At 40.6% G+C, this 20,656-nt stretch overlaps 1 protein-coding gene across 3 annotated transcripts in view; it reads left to right on the top strand.

The window, feature by feature from the left end:
* MAP3K12 (mitogen-activated protein kinase kinase kinase 12) overlaps positions 1-20,656 on the top strand; it is a 217,749-nt gene that overhangs the window by 129,867 nt on the left and 67,226 nt on the right. For all 3 annotated transcript variants that reach the window (XM_077483830.1, XM_077483832.1, XM_077483831.1), the window contains 3 exons: positions 3,595-3,778; positions 7,010-7,201; positions 11,210-11,368. In XM_077483830.1, the coding sequence (XP_077339956.1) occupies positions 3,595-3,778; positions 7,010-7,201; positions 11,210-11,368 (535 nt within the window). The remainder of the gene's footprint in view (positions 1-3,594; positions 3,779-7,009; positions 7,202-11,209; positions 11,369-20,656) is intronic.

Raw genomic sequence — 20,656 nt, forward strand, 5'->3', positions numbered from 1 at the left:
TAGTCTGATCAGTTTTTCTAGTTTTTAAATGTTACTCTTAATTGAGAAAGTCAATAAAATAGTATCTTACACGGCTGTGACCCAGAAAAAAGATGTAAAATTTCATTACATTCTCTTGGTGTTCTCTAAATTGCTTCATTGTAGGTCACAAATGTTCTTCCCCACAAATACTAAATAGGGATCACATGGACAGACCAGCTTAGTAGAATGCATCACTGCATTCCATCCTCTAATGATTGCAGTATCAGGCTTATTAAAGGAGTTGTAAAGTCTCAAGGTTTTTCACCCTAATGCTTTCTATGCATTAAGGTGAAAAACCTGTAGTGCAGCAGAGCCCACCATTTTCCTTACCTGAACCCGATCGTTCCAGTGTCAAGGAAAAGCCCAGAAGCTTCAGGCGCTGTCTCGGGTCCTCATTGGATAGATTGATAGCAGCAGGAGCCATTGGCTTCCACTGCTGTCAATCAAATCCAGTGACACGGGAGCCGGGGGCGGGCCAATTCCTGCTGTCTGTGTCAATGAAGGCAGCAGCAGGACTCGGAAGTGTGCCCGCACGGGTCTCCATGGATGCACTCGCGGAAGAGGAGGAGCCAGGAGCGCTGCCGGGGGACCCCAGAAAAAGAGGATCAGGGATGCTGTGTGCAAAACCCTTGTACAGAGCACATAAATATGACGTTATTTAAAAAAAAAAAAAAAAAAGAACCTTTACAATCAGTTTAAGGATGAACTTAGGGTGCAGAGACTAGAGCAAGTAGAACTTTATGGGGTTTTTTTTGGGTGACAGACGCTCATAAGGCAGTTCATTCAAGTAATTTGAACGGGGCCTACTACAGTCTAATGCATTCTGTTTTACACACTCCTTGATGCCCTATTTCTGGCACTCTAAAGTATAACTAATTGCAAAACTTTTTTTTTTGTTGTGGATAGGGGGGCAGAGAGATTGCAACCCCTGATGGGTTTTTATTGCTGTCTGTGCCTCTGTTAGGGAGGTTCATCCTCTCTATTTATCCTGTTTACTGTTATCAGTGTAAGTAAAAGGAAATCCCACATTTTGGGTTGTCACCAGAACTGGAATAGAAAGGAAATCTTCCCATGGCGACACTAGTAGGGACACCGAAGGATTTCATCACTTTGGAGAGATTTCTCCTAACTTCTTGTTTTGGTAAAGGGACTGAGAGTGAAGGGAAATCTCGTCCGTGGGATACAGATGGCAAAAAAGAAACTGTCAGGGGTTATAACCCTCCCTTACTCTAACTAAAATTAAAAATAAAGTTTAGGCTTTAGTGCCACTTTAATGGGAAACCGTGTAGCTACAGTGCTTCTGCATCCTGTGTTTCCTGGCATTCTGAGCATTCTGTTTTCCATAGTATTGTCCTTTCTGTGCAATAGATACCATACCTGTTGTCCCCAGACGACTACCATAGTGGATATTGAGTATCAAACACATATAAAGTGTTCTATATAAATGTGCAAAAGTCCCTTTTGTGCCAGGCCATTTCCCTTACTGTGGATTGTTGCGGATGGTGCAAACAGCTGCACAGTACTTCATCTTCCAAATGCAGAATACAGCATTGCCCATTTGTTGTGCTGTCTTGTTTTTATTGTCTGACTGTGTCTGCATTACAGATGATTATAAATCATAATCCCTGTTTCCATTGCCTCCATTCAATGATCAGCTGCTGTTCTTCCTTCCTTTTTTCCAAACATGATCCCTTACACTCCGTTTCTTTCCTGTCGTGATCAGCTGCTGCTCTCCCTTTCCTAGAAATAATCAATTCCTGCTCTGCCCTCATCCCTATCTGTGCCACAAACAGCATCTGTTGTGTTTTCCTCCCCCACCACTGCTGCAAACAGCCTCCGCTGCACTTTACTTCCATGCCTTGACCATAATCACCTACCATTGTGTCCCATGCTGAGCTCCCACTCTGCCTATCTTCCTAGTGGTTCTATGCCCTCCCTCCTAGGAGACCTATGCCTACCCTCCAAGTGGTCCACATGCAGCTGCTGCTTGTCCCCTTTCTGTCCCAGCCTTGACCAGCTTCTTCTCTGCTTTCCGAATCCCTGACCCATGATACCTCTTACACTACTTTCCTCTTTTCTGATCTCTGACCAGCTTCTGCTTCTCCAACTCTCAGCAACAATTATCTTGTGGTGTCCCTCCTGTCTTCCCAGTCTACAGTTGTCCTGCTTTGTTTCCTCCAAGCCATGCTCATCCCCCCCCCCCACCACCACCACCTCTTCACCCATCCTCTGCTTGTTATCTATTTTCACTGTGCCTTAAGATCAGCCTCCAGGTGGTATCATCTTTCTCCTCCCAATCATTGGGCCCTCTTCCTCTTCAATCCATGGTTTCTCAATCCAGGTCAACACGTTCCTGCTCTCCTTATGTTCCTTTGTTAGCAAAAATAATTTCTCCTGTCCCCCCCTTATCCACCCACCATGATCAACTTTTTTCTACAATCTCCTTCCTCTTCAGTCTCCAAGCCCACAGTAAACTACCATTCCGTATCCTCTTTTTTTTTTTTTTTTTCTCTTTTTTACATATGGTGGACAATCATCAGCTCTCTAGCCTCCTCTTTCATTCACCCTGGTTTTCAATCAGCTCCGTTCTCACACTGCCTTATTATAAGGTCATTCTGCACTCATTGACTGTACATATAGTTACATAGTTAGTCAGGTTGAAAAAAAGTCCATCCAGTTCAGCCACAAAAAAAATAAAAATAATATCATACAATCCCATATACCCAATTCTATACCCAGTTGATCCAGAGGAAGGTGAAAAACCCCAGCAGAGTATGTTCCAATTTGCTAAAGCAGGGGAAAAAATGTCCTTCCTGGTCCACCGAGAGGCAATCGGATTTTCCCCGGATCAACTTCACCTATATCAGCCACAAGTTGACCAAATAATACATTTTGCAGTTAAAATATTTTCAGATTTTTACTGTCTGCATATTGAGGTGTTATGAATGAATCTGCCTAAAAATAATTCCGTCTAAATGAACTTGTTGCTAAACGGAAACAAGCATTGGAGGAAAGCACATCAGCCTAGTGCATTGCCGTAAGACTCTTTAATGAATAACATAAATGCCAATGAGTCTTACGGTAATGCACTAGGCTGGTGCGCTTTCTTCCAATGCTTGTTTTGTAGTACTGGTTCTCCTCAAATTGAAGAAGGGAACAAAGCTGATCCAGTGCAAGATGTTGAGGTTGTCAGTGGGGGCTACTTATACATATCTATACTGACAATATTGAAAAGGTGAGCTTTTGTGTGGACTATTGTGTCTTGAGGGCTTTTTTTTTACCTGTAGTTCTGCTTATGTTCATAAAAGGAGTCACATTTGCTAGTTTATTTGTGTGATATAGCGAGAGAAGCCGTCTTGTTGCTTCCTCTCAAGTGTTTCCTCTTGTACTACCCAGGTCAGCACCAGTATTTGCTATATTATACATTTGAGAAAATGCAGCAGTTATGCATGTCATCAGTAAGCAGAGCTCAAAAGTGAACATAGTGGTTCCTAGCAATAAAAAAAAAAACAACATATAGTGTTCTTCTATAACGGCTTTGTGTTTCTGTATTTCTGTTTTTGTTCCGTGAAGGCTCTTGGGAAGTGCCATTTGAAGAGATTCAGGACCTACAGTGGGTAGGCAGTGGAGCTCAGGGAGCTGTCTTCCTCGGGAAGTTTCATGGCGAAGAAGTGGCTGTGAAGAAAGTCAGAGATATAAAAGAAACCGATATCAAACATCTTCGGAAACTGAAGCACCCCAATATCATCACCTTCAAGTGAGCAAAAAAGAAAAAAAAAATTCTACCTATATAAAAATTCAAAAACAATTCAGAGATCAAATCACATTGTTGTGTTATAGCCTCTGAAAAGCATATTATTGGCACACACCATCTCACCTCCATCACATTCGGAATAATCAAATAATAACGAATAGCTGCTTGACATGAGAAACCTTTCTACTTTTGTATACTAAACTTGTCAAGCATGGAATGTAGCAAACTTGTCTAGGAAGAAGACTAAGTAAATGTATTCACACTGTACAGGAGGATATTTAGACCCCTTTCACACTGGGGCGTTTTTCAGGCGCTTTAGCGTTAAAAAATGTGCCTGTTAAGCGCTTGAAAGGAGCTGCAACTGCAATCCCAATGTAAAAGCCCGAGTGCTTTCACACTGAGATCCCTTTCACACTGGGGCGTTTTTCAGGCGCTTTATCATTAAAAAAAAGCACCTGTAAAGCTCTTGAAAGAAGCCGCAACTGCAATCCCAATGTAAAAGCCCGAGTGCTTTCACACTGAGGCGCTGCGCTGGCAGGGCGTCAAAAAAAGTCCTGCAAGCAGCTTCTTTGCAGAGCTTTTGGAGTGGTGAATACACCGCTCCTAAAGCGCCCCTTCCCATTGAAATCAATGGGAAGCTTCTGTAAAACGCCTGAAAAGCGCTATTGGCAGCAGCGTTTTGTGGGTGCTTTTAACCCTTTATTTGGCCACTAGCAGGGGTTAAAATCACCCCAATAATGCTCGAAAAACGCTGGTAAAGCGCAGCTAGTTTATGCAGTGCTTTACGAGCGTTTTTCGGGCGCTGACATTGTGAAAGGGCTCTTAGAGCACTTGGGCTTTCACATTGGGTCTGCAGATGAGGCTTCTTTCAAGCGCTTTACAGGCGCTTTTTTTTAATGCTAAAGCGCCTGAAAAACACCCCAGTGTGAAAGGGGTCTTAAAGCGTAAGTTCACTCTACTCCTCCTAGATTAATATTGTTAATGGAGCCCAATTATGAATATCATGTTTGCTGTAGATGTAATTAGAGACAGGGTGATCTGTAGTCAAAAAACGTTGTTTTTCTGTAAGGAAACTACTCCTGTCCATCATTAGATAGGAGGCCTACTTTGCATTCTACTGAATGATTTATCTCCCAGAAGCAGCTTCTGTATAGCAAGATGCAAACACAGAGTCAGGCGGCTGCAGGTCATGATGCTTTAAACATGTTGGCCTTTTTCATAAGCCTCAGAGACCAGCATCAATCCATAATTTATACTAAAAATGAAGTTATACTTTAATTCCAAGGACTTTGATAAATATTCCCTTGGACTGAAACATTGCCTTGTAGAGGAAAAATAAACGAAACTGAATGGAATCCCATAGATCAGTTGATTTGATTATTCTCTAATTTATTCAGATAAAGAGCAACTCACCGAAAATGAATTTCTTTGCTCTGGGTGGAATGGAACGAGCTGTGCTCCCATGCTTGGTCTTAACTGGTGGTTTGGACCTTATTGTTGAGATAAAACACCATACCTAGCCCAGCTGTAATAGGCCCAACATTCTCTAGATGGTAAATTAAGCAACAGTTTTGTATCTTCAAACTGGAAGGTTTGACTCCTCCACAGAAATATACAGAGAGCGTATTAGGTTGGTAGAAGCGGCACATTGGCAAAAAGGTCAAACTGAGACTCACAGCCATGCCAGATCGCAAAAATCCTCCAAACTTTTCTTAGTATACCACAGATGTGTGTTGCCTTTGTGTGTTCACATATGGATATAATATGAGTTCCATATTATACAAAAAATATGTGTAGGAGCTATGAATAAGCACTACAGCTAGTGTGAAACGTCAGCAATTTTTCCTTGTTTGCTGTGTTTGTTGAGCTGTGATGTGATTTTCCAATAAAAGAAAGTGGTCTTCTGAAGAGTGCGGCAGTCCAGCGCTTTTTTTTCATCTGTTGCTAGTGGTCCTAGCCAGCACATGTGGCTTCCCATCCGAAGAGACAGTTTACAGCCTGCATGTGTGCTCCTGGAGCGGTGAGATCCCTTCTCCTTCGTTTATAATGTGATGACGTAACCAGGACTAAACAAGGAAGTTCAATAGCCGTCAGACTTGCACACAGACGAACGGTTTTCCCGATTTTTAGTCTGTCGGAATTGAGTCCGTCAGATAGATTTGAAACATGTTCTATTTCTAGGTCCGCCTGATTATTTTTTTTTTTTTTTTAAACGATCGGACTAGCCCACACACGATCGGATTGTCCGATGGACTGATCCCGTCGGACCTAGTCTGCCGGAAGGTCCGGTCGTGTGTACGCGGCATTAGAGATAGTCGGACAGATTGGGTTAGGGAGTTTCATAGGATGGGAGAGGCTCTGGAAAAGTCCTGGAGGTGAGCATGGGAGGAGGTGACAAGGGAACTAGAGGACAGGAGGTCTTGGGAGGAACAAAGAGTATTTTAAGACTTAGTGATGTAGCTGGGGGCAGAGTTGTGGATGGCTTTGTAAGTTGCTGTTAGTATTTTGAATTTAATTTATCGGGTGGGCGGAAGCCAGTGGAGGGATTGACAGAGAGGAGTAGCTGTACCTGTCAGATTGAGTCCAAGAGGGGGGTTGCACTCCCAATGGTCTGATGAGAAAATTAGAAAGATTGCAATGTCTGCATTCCTTTCAAAGTAATTTAACCCTTTGAGAATATCGCACTAAAAATGAAAATTCTGTTGCAGAGGATGCCTAAAATCAGAGTTGTATCTTGGTGCAGACTTCTGGGAAAATTGGTGAGCCAATCACACAAGCAGGAAATGACATTTTTGGATGTGATCTGTACACCAGCAGTGTACATAACACCTCCAGGTTGCTGTATTGCATTGAATTTTACAGCAAATTACAGTGCTGCAGATTGAAAAAGGAAAAGTAATTTTTAATATTCAAATTCAATAAAGCTTGGGTAGCATTTGTATACTGTATATGCTATAAACAATTGTTTGTATGCATGCAATACTATTTTTTTTTTATTTGCTGTTTTTTTTTTTTCAACAAAGGTGGGAGTTCCCTGTTTAAGTTAAAGAAAACATGAGATTACAGGATGCACAGAGCATAAATGAGAATTCCTAATCTCAGCACACAGTTTATCTGCTTCTGATTAATGTAACATCATCACATCTCATGTTCCCCGATTACCTGGTGAAATTAGTTGTGGTTGTTGTGGATATACAAGGATTTAATGATCTTGTTGCATATTTTACTTTCTAGGGGTGTATGCACGCAGGCTCCATGTTACTGTATCTTAATGGAGTTCTGTGCTCAAGGGCAGCTTTATGAAGTGCTTCGTGCTGGGAGGAAGGTCACCCCCTCCTTACTAGTGGATTGGTCCATGGGTATAGCTGGAGGAATGAACTATCTTCATCTCCACAAGATTATCCATCGAGATCTCAAGTCACCAAAGTAAGTACTGATTGTAGAAACTTGCTCTACTGTACTATTATGTGTACTTGGCTAATAATGATCATATGTTTGTATCCAACAGGCATAGATTGCATAAAATAATGTCAAATATTCAGTCGTTACGTCTTTAATTATGCCTCCCATTACCATTTGTGCACAGTCTTTGGAAAAGATTAGCCCTCTGACATACATCCCCCCAGTAATATATTGTCTCATCGTCTTTTATTCTGTGAGACACCTGAGTACATGGCAGGATGGGGGATCAGAATGGGGTCAGACCTGCAACCACTGCACACCACAGAGAGGCCTTTGTTGTTTGTTGCTGAAATAAATGGGATTTTGCTAACCATAAAAAGCTTTCCCATGCAAAATAAAATACCTTCACAATAATGTCACTGCATCCACATTGATTCTTGACTTAATTAACAGCTGAGCATGTAGCACTTGCCTCGGGCCTTCTCAGCATTCAGTAACGCAACACTTTATTCTCTCCAACATCACACCGATTCACAAGGGTTTCTCCATTCCAAATCAAAACTGACAAAATATTCCCTATGAAAGGACACAAAGGTACATTGCGGTGTTCTTATTCGGAGTATAAGGCACTGGCTGGCAGGATAGTGGATGATGTATGTGTATTATCCCAGGTTTCTCAGCTACACAGGGTGAGAGGCTCGAGGGTTTATGGCTGATGTGGAAGAAACAAACACATTGATGTTTTCTCGCATCCTAATAATTCTCCAGGGTCCCGCAGCCTGGAGCCATTAGCTGGCATAAAGCCTTCATCCCTATGTCCATATACTACCTGATAGCTAGACCTCATTATTAGTCTCAGATGTCCACAGACTTTTTTTATGTGTGAGCTGACTTATTCTAGAGTCCCTCTCGCCCACTCTCTCTGCTGTGGGAATCTGCTGCTTGGTGAAAAGGCTGACTGCTGACATAATAACTTTAGCCCCCTCTCCCCCACTCTCTCTGCTGTGGGAGTCTGCTGCTTGGTGAAAAGGCTGACTGTTGACATAATACCTTTAGTCCCTCTCGCCCACTCTCTCTGCTGTGGGAGTCTGCTGCTTGGTGAAAAGGCTGACTGCTAAGATAATACCTTTAGTCCATCTCCCCCACTCTCTCTGCTGTGGGAGTCTGTTGCTTTGTGAAAAGTTTGACTGCTGACATAATACCTTTAGTCCATCTCCCCCACTCTCTCTGCTGAGGGAATCTGCTGCTTGGTGAAAAGGCTGACTGCTGACATAATACCTTTAGTCCCTCTCTCCCACTCTATGCTGTGGGATCCTGCTGCTTGGTGGAAAGGCTGACTGCTGACATAATATCTTTATTCCCTCTCTCCACTCTCTCTGCTGTGGGAGTCTGCTGCTTGGTGAAAAGGCTGACTGCTGACATAATACCAAACAGGTATATGTGGTGCCTGTTTGTTTTGTTCTTGGACTGTCCTAGGTGTTCCTGTCTCATACATAATTTACTGCTCCCAATACCAATTAACAGGAGTGCCACGGCTGGGCAGGACAGGGTTAATAAATATACAAATTAAATGATGTACATTGTAAATTAGAGCGGCTCTGTATAGAGTTTAATTTCTATAATTGTTGCCATGGTTGCCAGATTTGTGTTGCCAATTTCATGTGTGTTCAGATCATCTGTTCATTATATGGAAGAAATGTTGTGTTTTACTTTGGCAGGTTCTATATTTTGTGCATATAACCCATGTGTACCTTTACATGGGCTGAAATTCTTGTACAGTTCTGTGCACCGGTGAAAATTATAATTCAAAATAGTTTGCAGCGATCAGTGCTGATATGATGTACACAGGATCTATGGTCCTTTTTAGTAAAGCTCATGCTGGCATTTGTTAAAGCACTGGTCTGTGTCTTCTGTGTGGGTGGGAAGTGTGAGTATAGCATGCATGTTGCCTTGGCATGTATTAGCTCTCACATTAGTGGGGACCGAAGTGCGTTGAGCGGATGTTTCTTGCAAGCTATATAAGCGGTTATTAATCAGAGAATCCGTAGGAAGAATTTTTCTTGTTGCCCATAGAAACAAATTCTCTCACTCTCCCACATTGCCTTCATGGAATGAAAGGTACAATCCGCTTACTGTGGAAGAGCAGTTCTTCCCTCAGAAACAAAGACAAAAGTACAGTTAGTTTTTACTAAGTAAATATCGTGCATCATTGCTGTAAAATTTACCTGAAAGGAGACCAGTCATGATTTACCTGCCAAATGATTTTTATTTGAGTCCATCCAATTGTGAGATTTACATAGCTCTGCCATACAGTGCAGCAAGGGAAGAGACTTTTTTTTTTCTTCTTCAGTTAAGTAACAGTTACAGGTCTTGTCCCTCCTCCAGCCAGTGACTGGACAGTGAAAGGAGAAGCAGCAGATTGATGAGCTCATCTCTCTGTCACTCTGCTCTCTCTCATCCAATAAGCACGTTCCTCGTTAGCACTTGAGCACTGCAGCACAGCTGATTGCTCCTTCTCCTGTACAGCAAAGGAAGAGACTTGTTTTTTTTCTCTTCTTCAGTTAAACTCCCTGGCGGTATGATTATGTCAGATTTTTGCGTCTCAAAGCAGTACAGTTGTTTTGTATAGAAATTTGACGTTTATATTTTGGGCCTTTAATTCTTAGTAATAGCACACTTAATTCTGTCCAAACAAGAGTCTAGTAGACATCCCGGGTATGATAAAGTTTTAAACACAAAATCATAATTATAATATAATAAATAACTATAAATAATTATAAAAAATAATAATATACAGTAATAATAATGAAATGAATTTCCTCACGATTCACTATCGCTCAATTCTGCAAGTGTTCTAATTTACTATCGCTGTTTTCTAGCTGGTCGAAAACCACTTTTGATATAAATTGTCACTTTTTGGTTGCTATGGACAATCTCAAGTTTCCAGGCAGAAAGAACAGTATAGATAATATAAAAGTGCAGGCAGGGCACTGGACAAAGCATTAGGGACAAAAGGGAGGTGAAATGATTTCATACAGTAAGATTACACTGTACAATACTGTATGTGTTATGTTTTGTGTATTTTTTGAATTTGCCGCCGGGCTCCGCCACCCCGCATCGCAACGCTCGCAGGGAACGGAGCCCGGAACACAGAGCATTGGGCAGCGGACACAGCGCGGGGACATCAAAGGATCCTGGGGACAAGATAAGTAACCTGCACCAGGATCCTGCAACGCAATCCCCAGTGTGGCTCGGGGTTACCGCTAATGGTACTGAAATATAACCTCAAACCACACCTGGGAATACCGCCAGGGAGGTTAATTAACAGTTACAGGTCTTGTCCCTTCTTCAGCCTGTGACAGTGAAAGGAGAAGCAGCAGATTTATGAGCTCATCTCTGTGTCACTCTGCTCTTTCATCCTGCCAGCATGTCTCTTAAAAGCACTTGACCATGGCAGCACAACCGTTTGCTGATTCTCCCTCTGCAGTACAGATCCGAGCCTGCACAAGTGCCCCCATAGCGAGCTGCTTGCTATGGTGGACACTCGGCAGGGTGGAAAAGCCAGAAGCGCTGATGAGGGACCCCAGAAGAGGAGGCTGCTCTGTGCTAAACCAGTGCAGAAAAGCAGGTAAGTATGACATGGTTGTCGTTTAAAACAAATATGACTTTACAAGCACTTTAAGACATGTATTTGTAAATACCAAACTGCAAAAATGTTTGCCATTTGTATCTACCTGGAGTTAATCTTTATGGTATGCATTATTTGTTGCCCCATGTTTAGCTTTATTTTCTTATTCAGAGAAGGAATCTGAAAAAAGGGATCCCTAGGTTCTGACAGTCAGCTAACTACTTACCTCTGGTTTTATTTCAGTGCATGCAAAATGTCTTAAATGACCATGTTTCTCTATAATGTATTATGTACCTACATATCTATGTATTTATATACATAATTGACCTATGTACATAAAATTGAATAGTATTTCTAATATTTGGGGTATGCACATGTCATGTTTAAACTTTTGTTACCCACAGCATGCTGATCACCTATGATGACCTAGTAAAAATATCAGATTTCGGTACTTCCAAAGAGCTGAGTGACAAGAGCACTAAAATGTCCTTTGCTGGTACGGTAGCTTGGATGGCACCAGAGGTCATACGTAATGAGCCCGTCTCTGAGAAGGTGGACATCTGGTGAGTGACTACACGATGAATCATAATCCGGTCATCTGCTTTTATCCTCTATACAGGGTTTGAATCCACCAATCTTCTTTTTTTTTTTCATTTAAATTCCTTTATTAAACAAATAGTCAACCGCAGCCTTCTGGTATGCTGATAACATAAGTATGCAGGTTGCCAGCTGCATTTATACCAGCCCATGTGCCATTTATCATTAAGCTGCTTCTGAAAGAGGTTGATTTCTTTAAGGGTTAATCCTCTATATAGCAAAGAACTAATTAAAACATTCACCCACAGTGAAACATTACTATAGCATTGGTACATATGGTTTTCAGAGATTCCTACAATTGGTTCACTTATCCATTAGGTTCAATGAAAATATTGGAAAATATTTATATGCACTTGAGAATTCATTGTTTGTTGTTTTGTTGTGTATGAAATTTTAATTGTCCTGTCGGGGGGTGAATTGCATATCTGAGTGTTGTGCACCATCCCACTATTTATTATCCTGGACTTTGGTTATGAAGTGGAGCCCACTTGGTGCATGCGCCTGTGAATGTAAAGAATCAAATAATGGCACATGCAGCTCACCTTTGGATTGCTATATTATATTTTTTATATATATATATATATATATATATATATATATATATATATACACACACAGCAGTTAAAAGAAGTATACAGCACATCACCATTTTTCTAGGTAAATATATTTCTGAAGGTGCTATCGACATAAAATTTTTACCACATGTCGGTAACAAGCCATGCAATCCATACATACAAAAAAAGCTAAGCAAATAAAATTAGAAACTAAGTTATGTGTAATAAAATTGAATGACACAGGGAGAAATTATTGAACACGTGAAGAAAGGGGGGGTGCAAAAAGGCATTGAGAACAAAGACACCAGCTAAAATGTATCAGTAGTTAGAAAGCAATCCTGTCCCTTGTCAGTGCAAATTAATATCAGCTGATTCAATCTCAACTAATGGCCTATAAAAATGTGTCTCATTACCAAGGTGTCACACAACAAACATCTCACTAAGGGTAAAAGCAAAGAGCTCTCTCAAGACCTTCACAACCTTATTGTTGTAAAACATACTGATGACATTGGTTACAGAAGGATTTCTAAACTTCTGAATGTTCCAGTGAGCACTGTTGGGACCATAATCAGGAAGTGGAAAGAACATCATTTCACCATAAACCTGCCACGACCAGGTGCTCCTCCACAAGATTTCTGACAGAGGAGTGAAAAGAATTGTCAGAAGAGTTGTCCAAGAGCCAACGACAACTTGTGGAGAGCTTCATTAAGGAATTAGCAGGTACAATTGTTTCAAAGAAAACAATAAGTAATGCACTCAACTACCATGGCCTGTATGCACATTCACCATGTAAGCCTCAATTGCTGAAGAAAAAGCATGTTGAAGCTCGTTTAAAGTTTGCTGAACAACATTTAGACAAGCCTATGAAATACTGGGAGAATGTTGTCTGGTCAGATAAGACCAAAATTGAACTCTTTGGATGCCATAATACACACCATGTTTGGCGCTGCACACCACCCCAAAAACACCATACCAACAGTAAAGTTTGGAGCTGGGAACATCATGGTTTGGGGCTGTATTTCAGCATACAGTACTGGAAAACTTAATTTCATTAAAGAAAGGATGAATGGAAAAATGTACCAAGACACTCTTGATAAAAATCTGCTGCCATCTACCAGGATGATGAAGATGAAACGAGGGTGGACATTTCAGCAAGACAATGATCCCAAACACAAAGCCAAGGGAACCCGCAATTGGTTTCAAAGAAGGAAAATAAAGCTGATTAGAATAGCCCAGCCAATCACCTGACTTAAATCCAATAGAAAATCTGTGGAAAGTACTGAAGATCAGAGTTCATAGAAGAGGCCCACAGAACCTTCAAGATTTGAAGACTGTGTGGAAGAATGGGCCAAAATCACACCTGAACAATGAATGCGACTAGTTTCTCCATACAGGAGGCATCTTGAAGCCAGCCGTCATTAAGAGAAAAAGACCTTCTGCCTTTAAAACTCCTTTATTTTCTGAACTTATTCGTTTTGGTTTCTTTGTATGTATGGATTGCAATGGGTTGTTGCCAACATGTGGTGAAAATGTTGTGTCAAATATATAAATATATTTACCTAGAAAAATGGTGACGTGTTCAATACATATTTTACCAGGTTTACATAATATACATTGAACTTAAAGTGTTACTAAAGCCAGGACCCTGCATTCACTATATCTGGTCTTCCACAGTACACAGTACATGGAAATGCAATAGTTTTAGTAATTATAAACTGTTAAAGCGAAGTTCCACCCAAAAATTGAACTTCCACTTTAAGTATTGGCATGTCATTTTTTTGCGGGGGGTGGAAGCCCTCTTTTATTTTTTAGAGGGTTCCAGCTCCCACTTCCTCCCGGGGCTCCGCGGCGCCTGAAATAAGTTCTCCTCCCCCCCTCCCTCTCGTCAATCATCTGGGACACGGCACAGGTCCCAGATGATTGCCTGGCCAGTCACAGTGCACAGCGCGGCTTGCAAATGCGCAGTTCGCACCCGGCTGTGAAGCGACAGCCGGGTGCCCACAATGCCGCCACCATAGAGAGGAGGGGGAGACAAGTGGGGCTTCGTTCCCCCGTAAAGCTGGGACAGGTAAGTGTGCAATTATTAAAAGTCAGCAGCTGCAGTATTTGTAGCTGCTGACTTTTAATTTTTTTGTTTTAGTTGGAACTCCGCTTTAAATACCTTTTCTCTTCAGCAATTAGAGCAGTCTTGTGACTTGTATCAGTGTCTGGTTAAAACTTGTAGGAGGAGTTTTCATTCTGCACTGGCTGTCCTATGAGGCTGCAGGACCCCTTACCCTCTGTTTGAACTGTGCTGACTGGCCCTGTGCTGATCACATGCACTCTGTCAAGAAAAAAAAACTCTCTAACAATACACACCAAAATGAGCATGTGCAGCTTGACCCCTAGCCTCTGTTCTATCAGGAGATGGATTGGGGGCTGAGAAAGTAGGGGAGGATCAGAGAAGACAGGATCAAACAGCCTTTTTACACAATTCAGAGGATTAACCCCTTGGGTTTCACTGCATATACAGACTTATTTTACTGTTGTGTGTTTAGCAATACCTTAAAGCAAAACTACACCATATTTGAGCAACCACAAACCAGAAAAGCGAGTTAATTAATTTTTAGTATTCAAAGAAAACTCCCTCATCCATCCATGTCTCCATGCTTCATTTTGCTGAGCAGCCACTTTGAAAAATACCCCCTAAAATTTCTGTCTGTGGCCATATTGAGTTAGGGCAAAATGATTCATGTAGCATTTACTTACTGGAATCCATCTGCCTTTAGCTCAGGCATGCATACAGCAGGATGTGCTTAGCTGGGAAAAGCCCCCCTCCCTCCCGAAGACTTCTGGGATGTATCACATCATTTGTCTAGGTATGGAAACCAGGAAGTAACTGAAGAAATGTAAAAAAAAAAAGTTGAAAACAAGTAAATATAATATACTTTCCTATTTACCTACTAATGTTAGCAGCATAAGGAATACAAATAGTCAATATTGATTGAGAGAGTGGCGTTCTGCTTTAAACAATATAAAAATGGCAGTGCCTTCTACTTATCTGACATCAAAACAGTAAAAAAAAAAAAAAATACTCCACTCAATTGGACCCTTTAACAAAGATTGTGGCATAAGAACATTGTGCTGGTTTCCATAGTAGCAAATGAGATTACAGTTGTGTTTCTTTCTTTTAATTTCATGCTGATTAACATTACTAGACTGCAATCTGACTTTGTTTAGCAGTAGCTATAAATGAGCGTGTTCCATTATCTATCTTGTAGAAATGTACTCTCATTATTCATAGCCCTACCAGTATTTAATAAGATTAACACACAACTGAAATATCTATAATTAATGAAAAAACACTCTGAAATTGCAAGTTGGAAATTATTTATATAAATATGGGGAAAAGGTAACACAGAGTGTCTATATATATATATATATATATATATATATATATATATATATATACAGTATATAGACTAAAAAAAATCTGTGTTACCTTTTCCCCATATTTCATATTACTCATATGCTTTTTTTTGCCTAGTCTCCTTATTAGTGGGAAGTCATAAAGGGGTGCTACTTTCTGAAGAAAGTGATATAATCATTCCCTTGCAGGAGTCACCTGTAGGGAAAAAAATGGTATTCTTTGCCAAGAACTGGCATGTAACAGGCCCGTTCTATCCAATCCTCACCCTCTTCTGCTCTTGTTATTGCAATTGGTTTGGTTTAATTTGGTTAAAAAAAAAAATATATATATATATATATATATATATATATATATATATATATCATCTGCCAACAATTGACAAAGGAGAACACAGGACAGGACCGGCTCTGTGTAGTGACAGCCCTGCCCTTTAAAGTATTACTAAACCCACAACAGTGAAATCAGTCTGTATATGCAGAATAGCATGTTTGTTATACTCACTGTGGACCTTAAGGGGTTAATCCTCTGTATTGTGTAAAAAGGCTCTTTGATCCTGTATGGACAGATCCGACCCCTCTTGCAGGGTCTCTCTTAGCAAGGCCAGATAAGACACAGTAAGGGTAGTACTGCTGCACATGCTCAGTTTGGTCTCTATTGCTGAAGAGAACATTTCCTTGTTGATCAGAGCTAGTCAGGTCACATGGTATTGACATCACACATTTGGGTGTGTATACAGATCCTAATTGGCAGCCCAGTCCCTCCCTCCTCCCCCATACCCAGTAACTAAAAAGTAACATAGTGGGTGTCACATCTTGATTCATGGATCCACCTCCCATAACAGCATAAGGACACAGGCTATAGTGGAAATCTCCTCCTACCTGAACACTCAGCACACAGGCAGACCCTGCAGTTTATCACATGCCCATGGTATACAGATCAGCCAAAAAGGTATTTAGTGGCAGTATTTATATGTAAAAAGAAGATTTATAAGCTGTGGGACACTGCAGGGGGGCAGATGAACTATTTTCATATTACTGGGTTTAGTAACACTTTAAGCAAATATAGGAGCATAATGACATATTCAAAAATGCATCCTCTATACACTTCAACTAGCAGAGCTGAAGCCAAGAGGTCATTGAGTATCCTTGGTCCGGCACTGTGCATGCCTGACAGAAGGAAGAGCCGGAAAAGCCAAAAAAACACACAGGTTTTATCTGTGTACATGCATAAACTATTTTCAAGTTGCAATATCAGAGACTTTGCATTAAAAAAGAACTCCAGTTCTGCCTTAATTGTATTATTGTAATGACCTATTTGGTGTACTGCATGTTTTAGTTACTTTAGTTCCTTGTAACCGTGGGGTCAATTCACTAATGGTTATTACATGCAATATTTGTGTCTTTTTGGAAATACCGCATTTGATAAAAGATAATAAAAGACTGAATTTCTCAAATTAAAGTATTGAATTTGTAGTAAATACCACAAATTCTTTAAATACCACAAAAAATTTACATAAATCAATAAAGTCAATTCACACATTTCTTGCTAATGTGTAAATATAAGCCGTTGGCCAAGCTATGTTGGCTTGTACTGCTCTGTCAAGCGGTTGACGCGCTTCGCAGTCTGCTTCCTCAGGACCATTATATCTTAACAGACAACAGTAGGCCTTTCCAAAATAAACACAACAAAATGTATTAAATCCAAACATTCAAGGTGAACAGCATTGCATGTATAACATAATCTCTCGGGTTGAAAAGAGAGGGAAATTACATGCCCTCCAGTTTAGACAGAGTAATGGCGCACCATGCACAATGCAGATTCAGCTCATTATTGATCTGATACCATCAACAGTTAATTGATAGTCTGTAACTCTTCCTAGCGACAAAAAACACACGTTTGTTTTATTATCTCATGGTACAAGCAGTCAATATTTTAGGAATATCCATAAGAAACATTATCTATAAAAAAACGATAATTTGCCCTTTAAAGGGGGAGAAACACGTACAACAATTGAACACATACATAATTGCCAATTTATTAATGAATAAGTACAATTCTCATTATAATACATAAGAAACAGATACAATGGTAAGCTGATTTGTAGTAATTCCATAACAGTATTTCCTACATAATTAAACTATTTCTAATGTAAATACATGATCGGATTGAACAGTGCATCCTAAAACTTGACGTGTTTCCTGAATCTGTGTTCACTTCTTCAGGAGTAGATGCACACATAATTGTCTGTAAAAGAAAACATCAATTTTGGAATATATAATACAGCCAATGATGATTAATATTAGTCAAAACTCAAGAGCCATTTAAAGGACCCCATACTTACAAATCAGCTAAAAATTCACTACACTAAGTTTTCCAAAATGGTGACCGCTGGGGATGTCTAACCCCGGAGCTGTGGAAGTAGAACCCACATGAACTCCAGGGGGGCAGTGTTCAGCCTGTGGCTTTAATGAAAAAACTGACCCATTTACCCCATCCACATATTCAAGGTGGATAGGGGAATTCTCCCCACTGAGCTATTGTATTCTTACAGTGGGAAGACTTCCTGTCATTAGAATACACTGATCAGTGCTGCCAGCTATAGCCTGCAGCGCTGATCAAGCAGGGAAAACCCGACAGATCGGTTGCACAGAAGTCGATCACTTTACAACCACAGTGCCCATACATAGATCGAAATTCAGCTGGTCCCTACTGAACTGGCCGAACTTCGATCCATGTATGGCCAGCTTTAGGATGTTTTCAGAAATTCACAATATTTCTGCATCATTCATAGAAAATCTCCCTCTGGTGCAGCGTTAGGTTTACATCTGTGTGTTTTTTAGTGTATTCGAGGATCTGCAGAAACACACCACAATCCATCTAATATTATTTTCTTATGTGTCCCGTTCACATCTATGCAGTTTCCTGCAGTTCATTTTTGTAAAAGGTGCAGGGGCTTTTTTTTTTTTTAACACACAGCACAGTGGGGGAAATTTACAAAAACTGGTGCACACAGAATCTGGTGCAGCTCTGCCTAGAAACCAATCAGCTTCCAGGTTTTATAGTCAAAACATAATTGAACAAGCTGAAGTTAGAAGCTGATTGGCTACCATGCACAGCTGTACCAGATTCTGTGTGCACCAGTTTTAGTAAATCCCCCCCCCCCAGTGTGTTTTTTTGGCTCCTTCGACTTCAATGGTACTGCACCAAAACTCATCAGAAATGCTTGTACATACATGAGTTTTGTTATTAACAGCCAGTTTCCTCCTACAAAAAATAACACAGAAGCATTAAAACAGCTTTGGATTTGGGCAGCATAGTGGTGTAGTGGGTAGCACCCTCACCTAGCAGTAAAAAGGGTCGCTGGTTTGAATCCCAACCACGATACTACCTGCCTGGAGTTTGCATGTTCTCCCTGTGCCTGCGTGGGTTTCCTCCGGTTTCCTCCCACACTCCAAAGACATGCAGGTAGGTTAACTGGCTTCTGTCCAAAATTGGCCCTAGTGTATGAATGGGGACCTTAGATTGTGGGCTCCTTGAGGGTAGGGACCGATGTGAGTGTGCAATGTACAGGGATAGGTACAATTGTAGACACTCACTCGGGTTGAACTGGATGGACTGGTGTCTTTATTCAACCTTACTAACTATGTAACTAAAACACATCAAAAACATTCCTCAAAAAAACACATCAACTGCACACATATAGATATGGACCTGGCCTTAGCTTGTGAAAAAAATGGCAGTACAACATTGTAAAAATAACACTAAATGCAAGCACTAAATAGCACACAAAATAAATATTTGATGCATTAGTTGAATAACGCACATGTGATTTGACTACTTTTAAGATAAATATTGAATGAGTTATTTTAAGGCAAAATTGTATGCAGTATTTAGCCCTGTATGCTGTAAAATAATCACACAATTTAAATATACTAAGGAAGGGCTTAGAAATAATCAACATTGCTGTAATGGTTATAACCCTTTTGCAGCACATACTACCCAATGAGAAGTGATAAATTACTGACATTCCGCATTTTACATTAAATAACTCTACACAGTTGTAGAGAGATCCTCATGGCAGTGTGATAGTTATTAATTTCGTTAGGTGCAGTGAATAATTTAAAAAGGCTGTAATGTCCCTAAACCAAAACCATAATCTCTTATGCTGCCATCATTAGTAAATAGGAAGGCACAATATATATATATATTGTTTTATATTACTTTAGTTGCTTCCTGGTTTTCTTACCTAGACCAAAATGATGTCAGACATCCTAAAAGTCTTCATGGCCCTTTTTGTGTCTTTCATCTGGAGGGGCTAAGCGCACCCTCCTGCCTGCATGTTTGGGCTAAGGGCAGATGGATTCCAGGAAGTGAATGCTACATTAATCATTTGCCCAAGGGGGTCTTTTTCAAAGAGATTTCTCAGAAAAATAAAATAAGGAGACATGGATGGATAGGGGAGTTTGCTTTGAATAATAAAAGGTAATGAAATATCGTTTTCAGTTTGTGGTGCTCAAATACAGTTAAGTTCTACTTTAAGACAAAAAAATTGGCCCTGCCACCATTATCAAACATGTCCAAGGAAAGAAGAGAACCCCCTGGCAGTCGCACATCCATGTTGTCCTACAGAGATGAATAGACCTTCAGTTTCCTCCTCTGCTCTATCTGGCACCCAAGTCGCATCAGTGACCTCATCATCATCATCATCTCCATCACCTCCATCTTAATCATTACCACTAGAGACAACTTGGCAATATGCTACAGCTTGGGGAACATAAATGCCAATTTGTCTGCTTGTGTGACAGAGAATGAGGAGGATGAGGAAGGTTTAGTAAGCCAGTCCACCACCTCCTCTGCATGCTGGATAGCACGGGCAAACTCACTAAACAGAGAAAAATGTGCCCTGCCTGAGGACTGACCACCACGTCCACCTTTGCCTGTGGACACATTTGTTGCTGGCCCCTTACAATGCCAAGGGAATGTCTGCCTCTCCTTGTCTTCCATTAAACTAGCACTAACGCACACAGAACTTTATGGAGTTAAACTGGCAGTAACACACACAGAACTATATGGTGTTAAACTTGCAGTAACGCACATAAAATTATATGGTGTTAAACTGACAGTAACGCACGCCAAAGTAAATGACGTTAAACTGGCAGTAATGCAATCAAATAGGCGGTGTTCAACCATCACTACACTGACGCTCTCTGAACTGTCCCTACTCTAGCTATACACTAATGTAACGATTGCTGATATGGTCTCACTACACTACACTGAAACTATATGAGCTG

The sequence above is a fragment of the Lithobates pipiens genome, unplaced genomic scaffold (genome assembly GCF_037356315.1).
Source record: "Lithobates pipiens isolate NorthernLeopardFrog02 unplaced genomic scaffold, aLitPip1_a1.2 Scaffold_16, whole genome shotgun sequence".
Classification (NCBI taxonomy): Eukaryota; Metazoa; Chordata; class Amphibia; order Anura; family Ranidae; genus Lithobates; species Lithobates pipiens.